The sequence below is a fragment of the Lacerta agilis genome, chromosome 13 (assembly GCF_009819535.1).
Source record: "Lacerta agilis isolate rLacAgi1 chromosome 13, rLacAgi1.pri, whole genome shotgun sequence".
Taxonomy (NCBI): Eukaryota; Metazoa; Chordata; class Lepidosauria; order Squamata; family Lacertidae; genus Lacerta; species Lacerta agilis.
In genome coordinates, this window is record NC_046324.1 from 22,878,696 (window position 1) to 22,899,311 (window position 20,616).

At 46.6% G+C, this 20,616-nt stretch overlaps 1 protein-coding gene across 4 annotated transcripts in view; it reads right to left on the minus strand.

Annotated features, from left to right (window-relative positions):
- Positions 1 to 8,670: 8,670 nt before the first annotated feature.
- Positions 8,671 to 20,616, minus strand: part of LOC117057187 (chromodomain-helicase-DNA-binding protein 2-like) — a 65,311-nt gene continuing 53,365 nt past the window's right edge. For all 4 annotated transcript variants that reach the window (XM_033168039.1, XM_033168038.1, XM_033168037.1 and 1 more), the window contains 13 exons: positions 20,282 to 20,323; positions 19,111 to 19,250; positions 18,840 to 18,978; positions 17,806 to 17,956; positions 16,707 to 16,829; positions 16,079 to 16,207; positions 15,185 to 15,322; positions 14,836 to 14,970; positions 14,142 to 14,320; positions 12,721 to 12,820; positions 11,943 to 12,156; positions 10,625 to 10,874; positions 8,671 to 9,185 (listed from right to left, as the gene is read on the minus strand). In XM_033168039.1, the coding sequence (XP_033023930.1) occupies positions 8,852 to 9,185; positions 10,625 to 10,874; positions 11,943 to 12,156; positions 12,721 to 12,820; positions 14,142 to 14,320; positions 14,836 to 14,970; positions 15,185 to 15,322; positions 16,079 to 16,207; positions 16,707 to 16,829; positions 17,806 to 17,956; positions 18,840 to 18,978; positions 19,111 to 19,250; positions 20,282 to 20,323 (2,074 nt within the window). In that variant the 3' untranslated portion in view covers positions 8,671 to 8,851. The remainder of the gene's footprint in view (positions 9,186 to 10,624; positions 10,875 to 11,942; positions 12,157 to 12,720; positions 12,821 to 14,141; positions 14,321 to 14,835; positions 14,971 to 15,184; positions 15,323 to 16,078; positions 16,208 to 16,706; positions 16,830 to 17,805; positions 17,957 to 18,839; positions 18,979 to 19,110; positions 19,251 to 20,281; positions 20,324 to 20,616) is intronic.

Here is a 20,616-nt window from a genome sequence, read left to right on the forward strand (position 1 = left end):
GGAAAACAAGAGAACAGTTGTACTGGGTAACTAAGAGGCTGAGCCAGCTGAGAGCGAACAGTTTTAGTGACTGCTTTTTCTCCGTGTTGGGGGGGGGGAAATCCCCAGAAAAAGCAATTGATCGAATAGGTTTGAACCTTCTTTCCAAGTGATGTTTTATGTTAAAGAGTTCTGAACTTGTGGTTGGCCCCTGCTCTTCTTCCCTCCCTCCTCTGATTGGAAAGGATAATTGGAGGCTTCTCACTCTCCCCCCCCCTCCCCGATCCCTCCATGTTTGTTGTACTACAAATGGTTGTGGTGATTGTGACATTGGCGTTTGTGTAAAAGTCAAAGTAGGCTTCTTCTTTTTTAGACAGGCAGTGGCAAGTTGCCAGTTCCAGAAATGAACTGCAGGATCATGACTGAACAGAGGTGAAAGAGAAAGAAAGAAAGAAAGAAAGAAAGAAAGAAAGAAAGAAAGAAAGAAAGAAAGATCCGTTCAAAGAGTTATGTGTGAGCAGAGCTTAGTCAGGCAGCAGAAGAGTCGTGTTCTCTCGTCCACAGCTGGCTTCTAGTTCAATGCACCTGCTTTTCCTGGGGTGTGCCGAACGCTCTTGGCAAACTGGCTCTCGTGTGCTCACACCCTCACACATGTGAGACTTGCCATTGCACGTGCAAACAGCTGTGGGTGCACGCCCAGTTTCTGTGATCTTGTTTGTGTGCAGCTGCTGGCAGCTGCCTTTGCACAGGTGGGAGGGAAAAAGGATGAGCATTAGGCCTTTGCCTCCTTTGGCCTCAGAGGGACGGTGTACAGGAGACCCAGTCTCTAAGAATGTGCTTCTTCCCACCTTCTCGGTATCCAGCAATGGGAGAACCCTAAGGGGATGGTAGTCCCTTTTAACGGAAAGAACAGAATTCCAATAGGGAAGGCATTGTGGGATGATGCTGTGCTTTTTGATGTGGATCCAGCATTACCTTTGTAGAAGGCCTTCGCTACAGCTTGGATCTTTGTTTTTCTTCAAGGATTGCTGTCTATTTGCAAATTCCTCTCTCCTCCTATCCTCCTCTGGTGCTTTCAGAGGGGTAAAACAAGGCCAGTATTTCAGTGGCCCAAAGTGCCACTTCTTTTTTTGGTACAACCAAGGCTACTGTGGTGTCCAAGAAATGGGCATCAAGAACTTGCTTCCTCTCAAAGTCCTTTGCTTAGGTGACCCAAAATCCTCCTTGGGGTTTTTTGTGCTATAGAGAACAAATCACACCAAGCCACCGGGAGCCCTGGGGAGAAGCTTCAGAGTTCCAAAAAGGCTTGCTTGTTTTTTCCAACACTCCAGTTCGATTCCCAAGCCCTTGCTTGCAGATTGCATTTGCCCCCTGAAATCCTCTTGCTGCATGAGCCACAGGTGTGGTGATCAGATGATCCATTCTTCCTGCTGAAGAGAAGCCCTCTGAGGAGGCTACCTGCTGAATCTCTGCATTCCTGCTCTGGGTTTGCAGAAATTTCAGGAAGTAGATTCCTTAGAAAATGGGTAAAGTCTTACCGTTGCTCACTTTAAACTAGTGCTGCGCTGATATCAGTCCTCCAGTTTGCTTTCCTTGTTTTCTTCCCCTGCTAAAGATGCTTCAGTTTTTATACCTCATTCTCAGGGTGTTTCAGTAGTGCATGTGTGCAAGGTTTGGGACTTCTGGTTGCAAAGTGGCCAAGAGTAGTCTTAATGTTTTATTTCCAGTAATATTCTCCAGCCTTTCTGCAGCCTCCCCAGCTGCCTGGGCTTCCTGATTTGAAAAAAAAAGCCCAAGGGAGGAGTTGTCTCGTGATATCTTCCCCTGGGCTTTGATTGACATGCAGGCATCCAGGAAGGCTGCAGAGCATAGACCACCGGTGAGATGATTTGTGGAATGAAATAAAGTTCATTTACAAGCACCCTTAACCACCTCCAAAATAAGGGAAGCTCAACAAAAACTCCTGCACCCAACTCAAGAGAATTTAATCAGAAGTATTTCTTCCCTGTGATAATTTTTGATTTTTTTCCCCTTTCTCATTAATTGGTAGAAAAAAGTCAAATAAAATGCAGGAATGTTTTTTTCTGCACAGCACTATTCAAAATATTGACCTTTTCAGGTTTGAGAGCAAACCATACCTCTATTTTAATTTTTTTTGGGGGGGGGGGCAGGGGAAGTAAGCCTCAGTATTTTGGAAAAGTCTTAAACAGTTTGGCGTGCCTGTTCTCCTTTGCGTCTCATCACCTTGTCTTCCTCCGTAGAAGCTTCCAAGCCAGGGAGTGTCTAGGAAAACTCTTACTGACCCTGGATAGAGATTCCAGGCAATTGGCATCTTCAGCTTGGATCCCCTGGCCCCTCACTCACTTTGGCAACTCGCAGTGTGACATTTCAAGCCTCTTCCACTTTCCCATCCTCACTTAGGGCCACGTTGTACGTGTCAAACGCAATCTGTGCACCAGCCGTGCCAGTTTTGTAGTGGAAGTTCCCAGATGTGTCCAGCCAGCAGGTCAACCACGGAGGACAAGCTTGAGGTGCTCCTTGGACCATCCCAAAGCCCAGAAGATGCACACCCATAAAACACAGCCATCGACATTGCTCCACAGTGACTGCACACCTGTATATTTCATTATTTGTACACGCAGTGACTTGCATATATGCAAAATGTCACATGTGGCAACCTTCGTGTGGGTGTTGTGCTGTTTCCTATACAGAAGCGCTTTCTCTGTGGGAAAGAGATGGAGCTCACAACCCCAAGTTCTTTCATTTGTTTGCTGTTGTATATTCCATCATCTCTTCTGCCCCAAGGAGACCCCTGTAGTGTACCAGAGTACTAAGCTATTAAAGAGCAGCATCTTTGAGGAACCAGCTCACATGGAAGGTGCTACCCCCTTAATACTCGGCTATCGATTGAAATTTGCCCGGTAGCCAAACTTCCACGCACCAGCATCTCTGCCACCCACACTGAAAAAGCAGCAGAGAAATACAATTTAGTAGCCATTCGATGTATAGGATTGTGTCTTCTAATATATAGAGTGCCCTCACATTGGTGACTCTGCAGCGGTGTAGTTTTCTTTTCCTTCCTGAACGGTTTAAAGAAAAATACATGTTGACTGTTGCATTCTATGGTTTGTTCACCGATCGCCCTTTCCTCCTCCTTTCATCATTGATCTTGAAATAGGGAGCTCTCAACTTGAGCTGTGAAGTGTGCAAATTCACGAGTCACGTTGGAGGAACGAGGAGATTGGGAGATGCTGAGGCTGCAAACTGGGACTGGGCCTTCATGTACTCTAGAAGCGCTCACTATAGCCAGAAGGGCTACAGAATTTTGACCCTCCAGGTGTTGCTGGACTTCAAGTCCCATCAGCCTCCAAGCCAGTATGGTCAACTGTCAGGGCTGATGGGAGTTGGAGTCCTCCCAACAATCTCCGGAGGGCCACAGCTTCTCTGTCCTTGGTGTGCAAGTTGAGCCCACCACCTTGGTGGTTCGTTCTAATCCACCGGCAACTCGCAACAGCTAGTGCTGCTTGTGTTTCAGAATTGTGGGTGCTACTCAGAGTAGACTCAATGAAATTCATAGACCAAAGTTAGCCATGTCCATTAATTTCAACAGGCACACTCTGAGTAGGAGCAATATTGGAGATGAGGCTCATGAGCTTCATTTCACCATATTTAGTTCAAAATTGTCTTCCTTGGAAAAACGTGGACCGCATTCACACCATACATTTAAAGCACTGTGGTGGCCATGTTAAAACAGTTGTGGCTTCCCGCAAAGAATCCTGGAAGCCATATTTTGTTAAGGGTTCTCAGAGTTGTTAGGAGACCTCAACACACATTCCCTCACAGAGCTACAATTTCCAGAGTTCCTTGGGAAGAGGGATGATTGGTTTAACAATCTAAGAATGGTAGCTCTGGTAGGGAATTAGGGTGTCTCCTCACACCTCTCACCCCTCTTAACAGACCACAGTTCCCCAGATTCTTAGGGTTAAGCCATGACTGACCAAATTTGTACCATAGTGCTTTAAATGTATGTGGCCTTTGTAAGGTCTTCAAATTAGGTAGTGATGGCCCTTCATAGCTGCTCCTCCTCCTCCTCTCCAGTTGACCTCACAGTCCAAAAAGTTCAACAAGGTTTTCCAACTATAGGAATATCTCTACTTTAATGTTAAAAAATATTTTTAAGCACTTTATTTTGGTTTACATTATAGGGCTCATTCTGGCTTGCAGGTGAAGTGAAGCCGATAAAAACCCAATGGATTTAAAACAAAAAACAAAAACACAAGAGGGGGGGACACAATTCCAGCCTCACCGACCCTTTTCCTTCCCAGCTTCTTTTGTGTGTTTGTGTGTAGAATTTTGTCTGTAAATACTGTAAATTATTTATTGATGAAAAGTGCAAGTAAAACATTTTCTTCCCAACCATATGGACAGTGAATTACTTTCTTGTGATGCAATCTTTTGTAGGAGTGAGAAATGTCGCAAACCATGTGCCTTCCCTGTCTTTTTGTTAACTGCTTAGCCTGCCTTCCCCCACCCAGTGGTCTCTGGATGTTTTGGGCTACTGCTTCCATCAGCTCCAGGCAGTGTAGATGTGTGAGGTCTCTCGAAGAACAGAAACATCTTCCCAATCTGTCCTAACCCTAGGGATGCTCACATGTGTACAGTTTGTGTACCTGTGTACTTGCTAGCTGGTCTGCAGATCAACAAACATACACTTCCCCACAAACGTTTATGTGTAGAGTCAGCTTGTACCTGTGTTCTGTGTGAATTGGCTTACTGAAACTTCCAGCTAAAATATAAGGAGCATTGATTCCATCCCCCTTTGTACAAAACAAAAACACCCCATAGCCATTCCTTTTGGGTAAGTGAATTTTTAGAGTTCCGGCCGTAAAATTTCCAGAACTTTTGCCAAGTATGTTTCAGCTGAAGTGTGATCTAAGAACTGTAAGAATACAAACGCCCCTGTTGGCTCAAGCCAGCAGCCCCTTCAGTCCATCATCTTCTCACAGTGACCAGCCCCAGATGCTTCTGGGAATCCCTGAAGGAAGACATGAACACAACAGCACTCTGCCCACTTGCAATTCCTGGCAACTAGTGTGCCCACCACCTATGATAAATGTCCACAAACCTCCAGAAAACTTATTAACGGGCCTTATGTATATGCTGGGTTTCTAGAGAAATATGTCCATTGTATACCTCTGGAGATTTATCACAAGAATAAGATGACCAAACTTCTAGACGGAGTATTTACGGAACTAAAAGGATGTGATCCAGACTAATAATAACCACTGGGATGACAAAAGAACACACAGGGGTTTAATACCTCCCACAGACCCAACAAGTTTCAGATGAACTCTCCCTCCTTGAATAGCCCCCCTTCTCTTACAGATCTGGGCCTCCTTGCGAAACCAGACTGCTCACCCTTGCCAAGACTCTTGGAATAAATGGCTGAGTCAGTGTTTCCATTATAAAATCTGTCTCTATGGGGAACACGTCTCAGCTGTGAAATTTCACTCCTGGTTCCAGTGCTTACAGGTGTGGAAAAATCCTTTGTTAGGCTCTCCTGTCCTCTCGCCATGAATGACCTGCTGCATGAAAATGCTTTTGTTTCTGCTCTTACTCAACTCTGAGGAATCCCAGGGTGTAAGGCAGAGCCCCAGCGGAGGAAGCTTCACGGAAGATGGGAAGCAGCCAGGCAAGTTAAGCACCTGTGTGAGTTGAGCAACAGGGCAAGGCCAGTAAATCCCTTTTGGTCTCGACAAAGCCAGGTTTCCAAGAAAACAAGCCCAACCAACAACCAAACAAAACCCTTCTGAAGGCAGAAAGCCAGTTAGTTGGGGGTGGAGTTCCCCCATCTGTTGTGCAGAGTGTCCTATGTACAACTGCCCAAGGGACAGAAGTCAGAGGTGTGTGTTCTGTAAAATGCACTGGCCTGGAGAGGCTAAGTAAGGCAGAGGATTAAAGACCAGGGCTGCCAAGATGTACTCAAGGCATCCTAGTCCCCTGCTGAGCGCTGCTCCACTGTCACTTAAGAATGAGTCCTGTTGGATCAGGCCAAAGACCCATCTAGTCCAACATCCTGTCACTAAACCTTTAAGTCTCTGTTACAAAAAGTGATGTGGAAAGACAGTTCTAGCCAGAAAGAACCAACTCCTAAAGCATTCCCTTCCCCTCCAAGCTGTTAATGTCTGCCCCTCTCTAAACCTACATATACTTGTCAATGCAGGGTGACATTCCATGTTATCTGAAGAAATGATTGATGCATGAAAGCTAATGCCATAGAATCACAGAATTGTAGAGTTGGAAAAGACCTCAAGGGTCATCGAGTCCAACCCCCTGCAATGCAGGAATCACAACTCAAGGATCCCTGACAGAAGGCTATCCAACCTCTGCTTGAAAACCTCCAGCAAGAGAGTCCACTTCCCTCCAGTTTAATGGAAGCCTGGTAGCCAATGCCCACAAATATGGAAACTAAAACTCTGAATTGGGACATGCCAAAACAAGTTAAGATTCTAAAACACTGCCATAAGTAGACATACAACATGCCATCATGTTGTAACTGTCATCTTCTATGTCAACGGATTGATTTATCACATTTTTGGCTGACCCAATGAAGTCATCCGAGCTGTTTTTCAGTCTGAGGGCCGCAATTCTCTAGCCTCAATCCTGGCAGGCAAAAAGCGGTGTTAGAATTGAAGCACACAGGGCAGCCAGGCAAAAAAAAAAAAATCCCAGGAAAGTGCAAAGCAGGGTGATTTTGTGTGCGCGCACATGTGCATGCGCTTCAGAGAGTTCTGAGGGCCATATAGAGATGGACTTGGAGGCCACACTTGGAGCCTAAAGTTTCCCATTCCAATGAGGTTCTCCGTCCTGATCTATTGAATTGCAGCGTATTTATGTACAAGCCTCTTCAGCATCTGGGAACTGAATCAGTTTGCTCAGATACTAGCCAGGAGACAACACCCATGCAAGGTCATTTGTCAGGCAAGCTTTATACAGACGTAGTGCTTGCAACACAGATGGTGAGTCGGTGCAGGATCTGATGAAAAGGTCAGATTCAAGAATACAGTATTCTGCAACTTGGAGCTTGAGCATCTGACAAATGATTTAAGGACCATTTTTTTTTAAGATTCTGGCAGATAGGATACCCCTTGCTCATCATCCCGCTGTTACATGTGCACACAAAATGAGGTTTTCAGTGAAGTTGGCGAGCCTCGTTTTGGAAAACGTGTGCCTACACGGTAGATTCATCCAGAAAAATGTTGTCCTGCATTTTCTGCACAGGAAGTAGCAAGGAAGACCAAGATTTACATCCTGCCTTTCCTCCAAGGAACTTGAGGAAAGAGAGCATTCTCTCCCTCGCCGAGTGCTTCATGGGTATGTGTGCGAGAACGTGTGCGCACGCATGCAGGACTGCATGTAAGAGTGTGTTTGGGCATGTCCACTGTAGCCTGGAATCAGTCCAGATAAGCCAAACCTCAAAACTGTCCAACTAACTGACACAAGGAACTCATCACGCAGCGGCAGAATCCCTCTCTTCTTTTTCAAGGGTAACAAACAGAAAACAAGTAGTCAGTCCGATTTCTGAAAATGTCCATGTCACATTTTAATATACAAGAATCCAAAGTACAGCCTACAATGTAGGAATTTTTTTTAATACATACTCTATAAACAAATATATTTACATCAGAAATCACTAGGACAGTGGCGATTCTTGTCGTCACAAATATAAATTAATTATCAATAACTGGTGGTTGTTGTTTTTCTTTTACCCGGTGGGTTAATGTTCTGTTTCTCCCTCCCCCTCAGAAATCCACAGCTTAGTCCTTCCAGCCTGTAGATATTGGGAGAAGATGGGTGGGGGACAATACTGCCGTGCAGATGTTGGGAATGGACCCCAGAAATAATATTCCTCCCCCATTCCCAAATCCATCAATAATTCATCCTAACTAGGATCCAAACCCAGTGCTACTTCCTCAATCCTGCCACAAAGCAGACAATACAGATTCTAACATGTGCAGTTAATATTCCTTCCTGGGAAAACTAGAAATGAGAATCAACCTGTATGGCCTCGCTGTGGATTCCCACGGACATTTCATGGAACTTGAATCGATGGCTGCCTGAGGCACGGATGGAGGAAAGAGACCTGTATGGCCTCGCTGTGGAGATCCAAGTCGTTGGCTGGAATGGAGAATGGGAATGGAGGCGCTGGCCTGAGTGGGTTTGCACCTGTTGAACGGTGGAGGTTTAACATAGAGGTGTGGCGGGCACAGCCTTTCACTAACAGGACCTGAACATCTTCAACTGCAGGTGCCTGAGACTTGGATATATATGCAAGTCTCGGGCACCTACAGTTGGAGATGTTCAAGTCCTGCAAGTCTGAAAGGCTGTGCCAGCCACACCCCTATGCTAAACCTCCACCGTTCAACAGGTGCAAACCCACTCAGGCCAGCGCCTCCATTCCCATTCTCCATTCCAGCCAATGACTTGGATCTCCACAGCGAGGCCATACAGGTCTCTTTCCTCCGTCCGTGCCTCAGGCAGCCATCGGTTCAAGTTCCATGAAATGTCCGTGGGAGTCCACAGCGAGGCCATACAGGTTGATTCTCGTTTCTGGTTTTCCCAGGAAGGAATATTAACTGCACATGTTAGAATCAATATTGCCTGCTGTGTGTGTGGATTAAGGAAGATTGGGGCAGAAAACCAGGCAAACCCCCCCCCCCACGATTGGTCCAGCTCCTATGATCCTTCTGCAAATGTAGGACCCAACAGCAGCAGGTTCAGAGTCTCTGGTTACAAACCACAGCAGCTGCCATTTTACCTCAGGCCAAATTACCTCAGATGAGGTTCTCTTCTGACCTCCCAACCATGAATTCTAAGTTTTGCGGCTGCTCCAGTTATAATCTGGATTGTTCTTCTGTTCTAATGACCTGTCCAGGGGTGACCGGTGATCTAGAGGGGACTTTGTGTCGTGTGGGGATTTCTGTGAGGGTGGGGAGCGAGGGTCCGAGACTTGGGAATGAGGAGGGGGGAGAAGCTGTTTGTAATCCGGTGATTTGTCCAGGTGGAAAGGCCGGTAATGGTCTGAGGGGCCCTGGCCATGGTAGCCCATAGAAGGCCTGTGCTCAGGCATCCTCCTGAAGTCTTGCTGGTGGTAATTCTGAGACCGGAACTCATCTGATCTCCGTCGCTTCGAATCGTGGTGATGCCTAGGCAGAAGCAAGCACAAAGAGCAGTCAGCTTAGAAGTGGGGACTGAGGAAACATCCCATTCCCAGATGGCCGGGGCTGGTGGCAGCCATAGGCCAAGGTACCTGCAGGGCACCAAGTTGGTTTCTAAACACCGTTTGGAGAGAAGCAAATCACAGGTCCACACTCACATGCAATGACCCACCTGCAGACCATAATACAATAATAATTTATTATTTATACCCCACCCATCTGGCTCGGTTTCCCTAGCCACTCTGGGCGGCTTCCAACAGAATATTAAAATGCAATAATATATTAAACATTAAAAGCTTCCCTAAACAGGGCTGCCTTCAGATGTCTTCTAAAAGTCTGGTAGTTGTTTTTCTCTTAGTGACCTGGGGCAGGGTGTGTGGGAAAAAGCAGTCCCCTAGTCCCCAACAAGCTCTGTCCTCGCCTCTTTTAGGAAGTGCAGGGAGAAAAAGGGACACAGTCCAAAGGAGGGCTCCATGTCTCCCGAAGCAAGACTATGTCCAACCCATTCAATTAATCAAGAAAACATTTAGAGTTCCAGCCAGTGGTAAGGGAAAGTTGCCTTCCCCTGATCTCAGTTGGCCTCACTCTGTAATGGTGTTCAGACTGCCCCCCCCCCTTGAAGTTCCTCAAGACACAGTAATTGAAAGGAGGAAGCTGAGAGCAGGAGATAATCCTATTGCTGGTCTATACACAGCACTGCTTCCAGTCCACTGCAAGTCGCCTTCTGCCCAGAACCATGTTATTTGTCTGACTGTGGTGAAATTACGCGACTTACATAATTATGTAAATGCATTCCAGCGTCATGACGTTATTCCACCCTGCTCGTTTCAATGCAAAGGAAATTCAGTGCATAAAGGGGGGAAAGTAATCTAATGTTTGTCTTTAGCGACCGGGGGGGGGGGGGGGATTGTTCCACCAAGTGAGTGCATGTGCTTTTTGCAGTCAGACAAGGAAAATGATGTTACCTTGTATGTTTCTCTACTACACTGGCTGACAGGAAATTAAGAGCCAAGTTTGTGGCTCAAGTCTGTCTTTTTTCTCTGTTTTGGCTTACAGCTAAACAAAACTGTTCCTACTACTACCAATCAACTGCGTATGGTTTGTGAACTGAAAACAAAAACAACAGTGAATACAGATTGTATTTACTGGATTGATTTCCGTCCTGAATGTGGGATGAATAAGCGAACATTAGCCATCTCCACTCCCGTTTCTCCCATTTTTGTTGGAATACTGTGATGTCGCTGCTCAATGCTGGGCCATGGCTAGAAATTAAGTTGTCACCTCATTCAACAAAGCCAGGCCTCCACCTAGTGGCGAGTCATGGGGACGAGGAGGACATGAAACGGCTCAGGGCAGAGCTGGAGAGGCCTGGTTGCCCGAGTGCAGGGAATCGGCTACCCAAGCAAGTTCTGCTGCTGGTGGCTCACCTGTCGTAATAGTCCCTGTGGCCCCGGTGATCTCGGTCGCTGTTGTACTGCTCATACGGCCGCTTGCGGCTCGGGTTGTTCAGCCGGTAGTTGCGAGCTTCACCACGAGGCTCGCCACGCGGCCGGCGGTCTCCGTAGTGGTGCTCTTTGTACCAATGCGGTTCATACTGATGATGCCGTTCTCCACCCCACACTTGGTTGCTGTTGCCGCCGTAGCTGAATTTGCGGTCTCTCTGCCAGTCGCCTCGATCTGCACAAATGGAAGGGAGGGGAAGGCTCAACTTGGTTTCACGAAACGCCCTTGAATGGGCAGGACAGGATCCCTAGGGGTCCCTGGAAGCTGATGCGCAGCGGGGTTCTCCATGATCAGATCAGTCCTGGGCATTGTCACAATGGACTGTACAAAGCCTGCCTGTTCCTCCGTACAATCCCATAAGCCAAAATGTATAATAGGCTTTTATACTTTGTGAAGCACTTATAAGCCTTGTTTTGCATTTAGCGGTATAAGGTTACAGGTAAAGGACCCCGGACGGTTGAGTTCAGTCAAAGGCGACTATGGGGTTGCAGCGCTTATCTCGCTTTCAGGCCGAGGGAGCTGGCATTTGTCCACAGACACCTTTCCAGGTCATGTGGCCAGCATGGCTAAACCTCTTCTGGTGCAACAAAACACCGTGACGGAAACCAGAGTGCACGGAAACGCTGTTTACTTCCTTGCCGCAGTGGTACCTATTTATTTACTTGCACTGGTGTGCTTTCGATGTTGCTCAAGTGCTTTTGGCAGGAGCTGGGACAGAGCAACAGGAGCTCACCCCATCGCACAGATTAGAACTGCCAACCTTCTAATCAGCAAGCCCAAGAGGCTCAGTGGTTTAGACCACAGTGCCACCCACTCCCTTAAGCGGTATACAGCTAAATAAACACCATTTCTGAAATGCCTTTTTTTTTTTTTTTACAATAAAAGATTCCTGAAGGCACCTTTAGGCAAAATATATATATATATATATTAAAGGACAATAATAAGCTCAGAACCTCCTGCCCCTACCAGCATTCTTGCCACAGTATTTCGCACTAGTTGCAATTTCCAGACTGCGTTCAAGGGCTGACCCACATAGAGTGCATTATAGTAGTCTAGCCTGGAGGCTGATGGATCTTCCCTGTTAACTGGCCATACTGGCTGAGGCTGACAGGACTTGAGCAACATCTGGAAGAAGCCAGGTTGGGGAGCAATGGCCATCCACTCAATCTGGAGGGAGGGATAAGTTCTACCCAGAGGAATAAGGAGAGGAGGCTCTTTGTGGGCTCCTGCTTGGTCTCTGACCTGCACTGCTGAAATGCCTCTTGTTTGGGTGGTTGTAGTTCTCCCGCTGGTGCCCGTGCATTTGGGAAGGATGCGACGACGGAGGCTGGTGGAGCTTCTGAGCATGAGGTCCATGAGGTATCTGAGACATCACGGAATCTCGGCCGGACCCAGATGCCTCCGACCGAAACGGTTTCTTGCCTCCCAGGGCCTCCTCCCTTTTCCTCTGTTCTTGCTGCGGACGACAAGGGGAGGAGGGGGGCAGTTAATTCACAATAAAAGGCTCCTGGGGGGGTTTCCTGTTGTTATTCTGTCTCTCACAGCTACAATAAACCTACCATTAAAATTATGGACTGGTCATTTCTTCGTCAGAGGGCAAACAGGCAAATTTAGCAGGGGATCAAATACTTCCTCCCCCCCCCCACTGTAAATCTGCAGACCAAATCAAGAAAGCTTTGTCCAGGCTCCTTCTGGTTTCTAAGGGTGAATCACAGAACTACGGAGGTGGAAGGGCCTGCAAGGGCTCCGCCTATTTTCTACAGCAGCCTTCACCAACCTGGTGCCCCCTCCAGATGTTTTAGACCACAACTCCCATCGGCCCCAGCATCACAGAGCTAGCTGTCCGGAGTTGTACTCCAAAACGTCTTGAAAACACCAGGTTGGCGAAGCCTGTTCTACAGGACAAATCTCCTTTGCTTATTTTATTTTTTTTAGATTTGTATCCTACCTTTCAGTGACAAGAGCCAAGCGCTCTCTCTCTCTCTCCCACCCACCCCCCCTCTCAGTTTTTCAGACTCACCTCCTCATCCTGCGACCGCTTCTTGTGAGCCATCTTGTACAACCTGTGCAACTTTCTCGCGTCAAATTCTGTGAACTTGGACACAAATATCCACAGGTTCCTGGAAGGAGGCGAATGGATTTCATTTTTTTTCATTTCCCCCCTTTAGTGAACTGACAGAACAAGCAATTTGCGGATGAGGCCCCATCCCTTGATTCCACGTGGAGATCACCCAGCTGAGACTGGAGAGGCACACTCTGCAATATGCTTAGGAGGCAATCTCTTCTCTTTGGGATTACTTTGTACATTCAAGGCCTGAACCATGCAGTACCTCAAATCAAATACAACCTAAGAAATCCAGCCTGCTGTGCTGTGTGTGGCAGTAATGTTATAGTTTTTTATTCTTATAAAACTAAATCTAAATTCTTTTCTCCACCCCCAATCATTTTTATTAAACCTCCAAAAATATTCCAGAACGCTATACATTTTTTAACCTGTTTCTTCTTGACTTCCTACCTTGCCCTTCCCTGATTTTTTTTTTACTCCATTTTATTAGCTGTTTTACAACACATGTTTTTACTATCTAAACTCTGCTTTCGTTAACTCTTTCATTAAAAAAAAACCCTAAATCTAAATTCTAAGCCAAAGCAACTGATATTTTGCAATGTAAAAGCTCAGTGGGAGAGCATCTGTTTTGCATTCGGGCGGTCCTAGATTCAATGCCCAGCATCTCTACGTAGGAGCATGATGCCCCCTGCCTGAAACCCTGGAGAGCTGCTGCCAATCAGAGATGATGATGCTGAGCTAGATGGACCAATGGTCTTACTCGGTATAAGGCAACTTCCTACATTTTGCACCCCCTATATTACATTTCTGCCAGGGTAGCTTACAGCACAGGGTGCGTTGTATATCTTGTCCTTGCTGTAAGTTGCTTTGAGACCTTCAGGTGAAGAGCAACTAATAAGTCTAATTAATGAAATGAACAGGAAGCTTCTTTATAAAAGAAGCAGACCACTGATCCTTCTACCTGAATATTGCCCACACTGACCGGCAGCAGCTCTCCAGGGCTTTAGAGAGGCAGTATTTCCAAGCCCTACCAGAAAAAGCTGGGGATTATACCTGGGGATTTCTGCACACAAATTGGATGCTCTTTCCCCCAAAGGTATAGTGACCAAAGAAACTACTTCATACCAAGTCAGATCTATGGTCCACCAAGGCCCATACAGACCGGCAGATCTCCAAGGGATCAAACCTGGGACCTTCTGCATGAGGAACAGGTGTTCCTTGAAGAGCCGCTGCCAGTCAGGGTAGACAATACACAGCTAGGTGGGCCAAGGTTGTAAGCCAGCTTCCTTAAACCTGACCTCAGTAGCTAATCAGCGTGAGAGCGCAGTGGAAGGCCTGACAGGCAGGAAGGCAGGTGGGTAGGCGGAGATGGTTACCTTCTCCAGAGCTTGATGAGCTCCTGGTCTGAGTAGGCTTTCAGGCACTCTGAGATGCGGTCGCCGATCTTCAGCAGGCAGCTCCGTGTGTGCTCCAGCTGCTCCTGCACAGTCAGTCCTTTGTCTGGCTTGTCCAGCTGCTTCAAAGCCTTTTTGACAGGCCTCATCCGCTCTTTGCACTTGGAGGGGAGCAGCAGAGAGAGCAAAGCTACACGTTATTGAGGATTTATTTACTGCCTTCCTACAGCCGGGGGGGGGGGGGGGCGCGCCCCAGCCATCTTTTGAAAAATTGTGAATTCGGGATTATTTGTGCTCATGCCACCACATATGGGACAGAACTTCCAGCATTCATTCTGCATTTTTCATAGCTGGTGCTCTCCAGATGTTTTGAACTACAGCTCCCATCAGCCCTGGCCAATGCATGCTGGGAGTTGTAGTCCAAACCACCCGCCACAAGCCCAACCTGCTCACCCCATTGCCTACTGTGCCCTGCTTAAGGGTTTCTTGAAATACAAAGCAGTATATCAAATGCTTCTAAATAAATGAATGAAGAGGTACGTGCAGCTGACTTGAATAAAGTAGCTTGCAAAAATTCTGAAGCCCAAAGATGCACGAGATCAACTAGTCTAAACCACACGGGGCTGGAATGACGAATGGGACCCCTTCCTCTCTGACCCCATGAGGAAATACTTACTATGCTGAAGGTTTCCTGGTCCAAGTCATCCTCTTCCTCTTCTCCAATGGGGATGGGCTCACTCCCAGCTGTGATGTGGACGGGGCCCTGAGATTTCTTCCCTTTGCCTGCAGATTTGGCATCGCTGCCTTTGGCCTGTAAAAAGACAAAGCGAGGCATGGCAAACATAAAAACAAAGCACGGCATTTGCAGCAATTTCACACAGGCGAGAGATGAGGCCAGGCTGAAGCCAGAGAAGGCAGTTTCCGATACAGTTCTGCGTGAGAAATTATTACTCAGTATCTCACCCAGGGTTGCTAAACTGATTCCTATGTGACTTTTCCTTGTGCGGCAAGACAATCTCCGGTACCTTTTCTCTTTTGCCCTTCGTTTTCCTCCTCTCTTTCTCCTCTTCCTTTTCCTTCCTGCTTGCCGTCTGTTTTATCTTGTTTTCTTTGTCCTCTTTCTTCTGCTTCTTTCTCACAGGGCTGCTATCTAAGCCATCCTCCTGCAAGGAAAGGGGGAAAGCAGGAGGGGGGTGGGAATCAAACCTATTTCATTTATTTCAGGGCTGAGGGATTGCAGGTTAGGTGGTGGTGAATTTGGAACCCTGCGCCTCTGTATCGGGCCCTAGTGACAATACCCAGGCCCCTCCTCCACCCCACCCTTTCGTCCTCACCAGTCCTTAAATGCTTCTACCTAGCTGGAATGAATCCTTGAACTGTGACAACGCCTCTGGCTATGGATGATGGAAGTTGTAGTCCAAAACATCTGAAGAGCCAATTTATAGTCTATATATAAGCCATAATCTGAATGGAACAGCAATGGCATGAATAGTCTACATGAGGCTAATGTGCACAGCTATTATGGGTTTGTTTTTGTTTTTTGTTTTTTTAAACAAACCTGATTTTCAAAGCTATTGTTGTGGGGAGTGGAGAAAGACTACAGAAGCTGAACAGGGGAAGGGGTACTGCTGGCTGTGCCTGAGGTGAGGCATGGCATCTGGGAAACATAATCTTAGCCACCAGCTCCTAGTGGAATTTTTGTTGTTGGGGGGGGGGGCGGATAAATTTTAAAAGGAATACAAAAATTAATATCAAATACATTTTTACAAAGCTAAAAAGCTGATCTAAATAAAAACACAGACCAGATTCTTTATCTGCCAGCTGTATATAAAAAATTATTCAACACGATAGAATCTGCACATCAGATATTGCACAGGTGGGCATGTGGAATCACAGGAGACCTGCCAAACTGGGCTTACCTTGACCTCTCCTTCTTCTGAGGGGTTGTCTGAGTGTCGAGGAGAGGAGACCTCATTCCCATGCTCATCTCTCCCCTTAAGAGACTTGTTTTCTTTCTTTGTGCGGGGCTTCCTCTTTTTCACCTTGGTCTAAGGCGAGAGGAGAAGAAATCAGTGAAGAGCAGGAGAACTGCAACTTTCCAAGGAAAGCTTCCCTCCCAGATGACACACAGACCGAGATATAGAGCCTCATAGAGCACGGTGCGTTCTGCTAACATGCTGCCCCTCTTTGTGAGTTCTGGACCGGCTACGACTCACATCAGCCCTAGGCGGCATGGCTGCATGATGCTGATGTTAACAGAAGCACAGTTGTGCTGGCTGGGGCTGATGACCTGAGGCCCAAACTAGAAGGCATCAGGCTTGGCATATGCTGCTTTAAAACACCTGGGGGTCCTATTCAGCCCTCACTCTGGTTTGAGAGATTCTGCAAAGCCCCATCCATATGTTTCCCAAGCATGCATTTGCCTCCACAGGGACTAGAAAGCTGACCTGTGCACTACTGCAGTGCCAAGTCAGATGTGTGAAATGCACAAGGGCTGGTCTAGTGACTCTGCCTTTGCTGCTGCAGTTCATCCATGGTGGAACTGACCTCTTCCACCTCTTTCGTTCCGTCCTTTTTCTCCATGTCTTTCTTGAGTAGTTTCAGCAAGTAGTCGGCTCGTGCCTGGAGCTGCTTCCCCTGAGGCTTCTTGTCTGTCTCAACAGGAAGGATCTTTGAGGGGGCGGGGGGAGAAATGTTTTTAAGGACATGGGCATCAATGAAAGCAACGGTCTGACAGCAAGACACCCCCCCCCACACACACATATACTACTTTCCAAATATAAGATACAGAAAGCTACAACTAAGAAAATGGGGAAGTGAACTAAGAATTCAAAGTGGGGAGAATAGGGACACCCATCAGTAATCCAAACACTAGAGCAGTGTTTTCTGCTCTAGGAGGCAGCATTCTTTAAGAGGATAAATGAATGGCCAGCTCTGGTGCAATATCCGCCTGCACAGAAGCTCACACCATGTCAGCATCAAAGCAATCAGAAACCCTCCCTCCGCTTCCTATTTCCTCATTTCTTTTTCTTCTGCCCAGCTTTTCCATGAACCTTCTGGGGTGTAGTCAACAGCAAAATACATTGCCAGTTGAACCACAGAACTTATACCCATTTTCCCTGAGCAGAACAGACTTACAGAGATGTTGTTTTGCACCATTATTGCCATTACTTGTTTTGATTTAAGGTTGGTTGCTCAGTGGAGGGTTGGAATTGTCTTTGGAGGAAGCCTGCCTGCGTTCACACATGACAGTATGCCATGGTTTGTTCTAGCTATGGCTCGTTCAACAAACCAAGTTCACAGACCTGCAAACAAGGCACATCTTGCTTCTCCAAAGCTTTCATTTTCCAGCTAGCTTTGCCTCCACAGCTTAGTGAGCAACTAGGGTGGAATGGCCTAACAAACCATGGTTAAGCAAGGCTATGGTTTCAAACATAACACTGACTAAACCATAGCCATAACACGTCACAGGTTGTAAGCCAACAGCAAATTGTGGCTTCACGTTGTGATTTGGCTGGGAGGAAACAAACCTCAGTTAGTCTGTTGGCTGAGTTTGCACAGGCAAACAAACCACTCTTTGGCGAAACTAACCGTGGCTTAGTACTATATATGCAAACCATGCCTCTGCATATGAGGTTTCTTGTACCTTGTTGGTTAATTTCAGCTCTGGGTCTGATTTGATGAGCTCCCAGTTTCCGTAGCCATGTTCATATACTCCCAAGAGCAAGCGAGAGTCATCTTCCACACTCCAGTCCACATCAAAGTGGGCAGCTTTCACACGGCAAGTCAGGCAGAACCTGCAATTTAATGGGAGAGCAGAAAAACAGATAAGAGGTTTTGTTGTTTCGTTTGTTTTTTGCATTTATATCCCACCTTTCCTCCCAAGGAGCTTAAGGTGGTATATATGGTTTTCCTCCTTCCCCACTATATCTTCACAACAACCCTGTGAGGTAGGCTAGGCTGAGGGTGGCTGGCCTATGGTCACCCATGGCTCAGCAGGGATTTTTGAACACTGGCGTGTCAGGTCTAAATCCAACACTATAACCACTAAACTGCACTTTCTCTCTTCACTTTTTACATCAGAGTTCTTTTTCTATGCCCCTAAAGGTCTGCAGCAGAAGAGGGACAGGGAGAGAGAGAAAAGGCACAAATGTGTGTCTTTCTCATCTAAACTTTCCAGTGTTTTAGGCTTCTTCACCCATCACATTGAGGTGCAAGCCTTCTCTACACATGTACAAGTGTTGGTGTGTGAAAGAGTGTACACCTGTCAAGTACAACTCCACTATGGTGCACACAGCTACATGCATTGAATGCTACATGCAAATATCCACGAGTCTACAGCTCAACTATTTGTGCACCCCAACTAGCTTTGTCCAGAGATGGTACACTGGTTTGAATGTAACATGCGACGAACACTCCTTCTGAGAGGCGGGAGCTCATTCTGGACCCGCCGAGGGCTCCCTCGTGAATATTCTCTTCTGCCTATCTCATTCAAGAAAGGAAAGTAGGCTGGGAGTCTGAAGATGAAGGGGTGAGCCAGAAGCTCAGCGAGTCCCATTAATTTACAGGTAAACCGAAGCTGCAATTTGGAAAGCAGCTGAAAGTCAGGCCACTGCTCTACGCCCACGCTCGCCTCCTTGCGCTCTTCTTCCCTGCGCCCCCAGGAACCTTCAGACTCACCTTGCCCTCTCCTCCGGGTCCGCTGGGATGGTCTGGTGCAGCATTGCAAACTCCTCTTCGTGCTGAATGATGGCTTTCACGTTCACCTGGACGCCAGAAATCTTAATGGTGGGGCCTCTTCTCTTCCCTGGACCTTTGTCTGGAAAGAAAGAGCCACAGATGATCCCAGCTACAAGCAACCGGGGGGTAGGGGTGGGGTTGAGTTGCTTATCTGAAAAGCCCGAGGATCCAAGTGCTTTAAACCAATCCCCTTTTCCTCTTCTCCACTTACTTTCTGCAGGGTGCTCTTTCAGGTGTTCTTCGTACTCCTGCATGGCCGAAACGCAGCTGTTGTGAAGAAGCTCCCCGAGGCGTTTCAAGTCGGCCACCGATTTGTCTACCAGCTCCGCATCTCGGGCAATGCACTCCAGCCTGGAGGAGGGAGAAGAGGACAATGAAGTGAATGGAAACGCAGCTCCCTCGTGGCGGCAGATTGTTCATAACCCAGTGCCACGCTAGGAAATCATCAGAAGTTCCACTGCCAGAGGCATCGTTTTTCAATGTATGGGACGTGGCTTTATCTGAACATCTGGTCAGACATAAGACGTGTAGTCTGGGGCAAAGCTAAAGTTTTGATGCAGGCAGGTCTGCACTTTTTTAAAAATTATATAAATAGGGAGAGCCATAGTTGTACTCCTCCTATAACTCACTCCTGGGCTATGTAGACGCGTCTTAAAAAACTGGCTATATTTAACTGCATCTCTTTAATTTGACTTACATACTGAATATGCTCCATGTATCATTCTGTTATGGTTTGTACCACATGTCTACTGATAAATCAATAAAAATAAAATAATGAAATGACATGCCACATCCTACGGCCTTCCCCCAAAGAATCCTGGGAGCTGTAGTTTGTTAAGGGTGCGGAGAGTTGTGGGGAAAACCCCTTTCTCATCACAATGTGACAATTCCCAGAGTGGTTTGAATAGTCAATCCTTATTCCCAGGGAACTTTGGGAATTACCCTCCTTAGTGTGGCATGTCCGCCTTCATCATTATCAACTCTCAGGCAGAATTGGAAAACATTCCAGTCTACCCAGAAATCTGTGGTCCACAAATAATGTGGCAACCTCAAGATCAGTGGATGGAAGAATGTTTTTAAATTGCAATTGCTGTTGTTTATAATTTATAAAAAGTATTTGTATAATGCTGTATCATAATTTTTTTTAGCAAGGTGGCTTATAAAAAATAAAAAAGATGTTTCTAATTGTTTTAAGATTTTTTAAAATTGTTTTTAGAATATTTTAATCTGTTTTATAATGTTTTTGTTTTAAAAATGTATTGTTTGCTGCCCTGGGCTTCTCGGGGAGGGAAGCCATGATTAGAAATCCAATAAAATAAAAAATAATAACAGTACCCTCAGTGTAATCCCTGGCACCCCCAACTAAATAGATCAGCACTTACCGTTCCAGGGGAACTCCAAACTTTTTGTAGGCCTTGATAAACCTGTGGGATTCAAACACAAAAATGGGTCAACAGCTGTCAGAAGAGTTCCAGCAAGTGCATTCCTACTTGAATAAACTTGTTCTGTGGAGCTGGTCACATTACTATGGCAAAACGCAGTCAGGGATCTTGCTAACTGCATCTCCCAAATCATGATTGCGCCACCATCCAAAGATTACCACAACCATAGCTGTCAACTTTCCCCCTTTTTTGCGGGAAATTCCCTTATTCCAGCACCGTTTCCCACTGCAAAAAAGGGAAGGTTGACAGCTATAACCACAATCTCCCTGGAATTC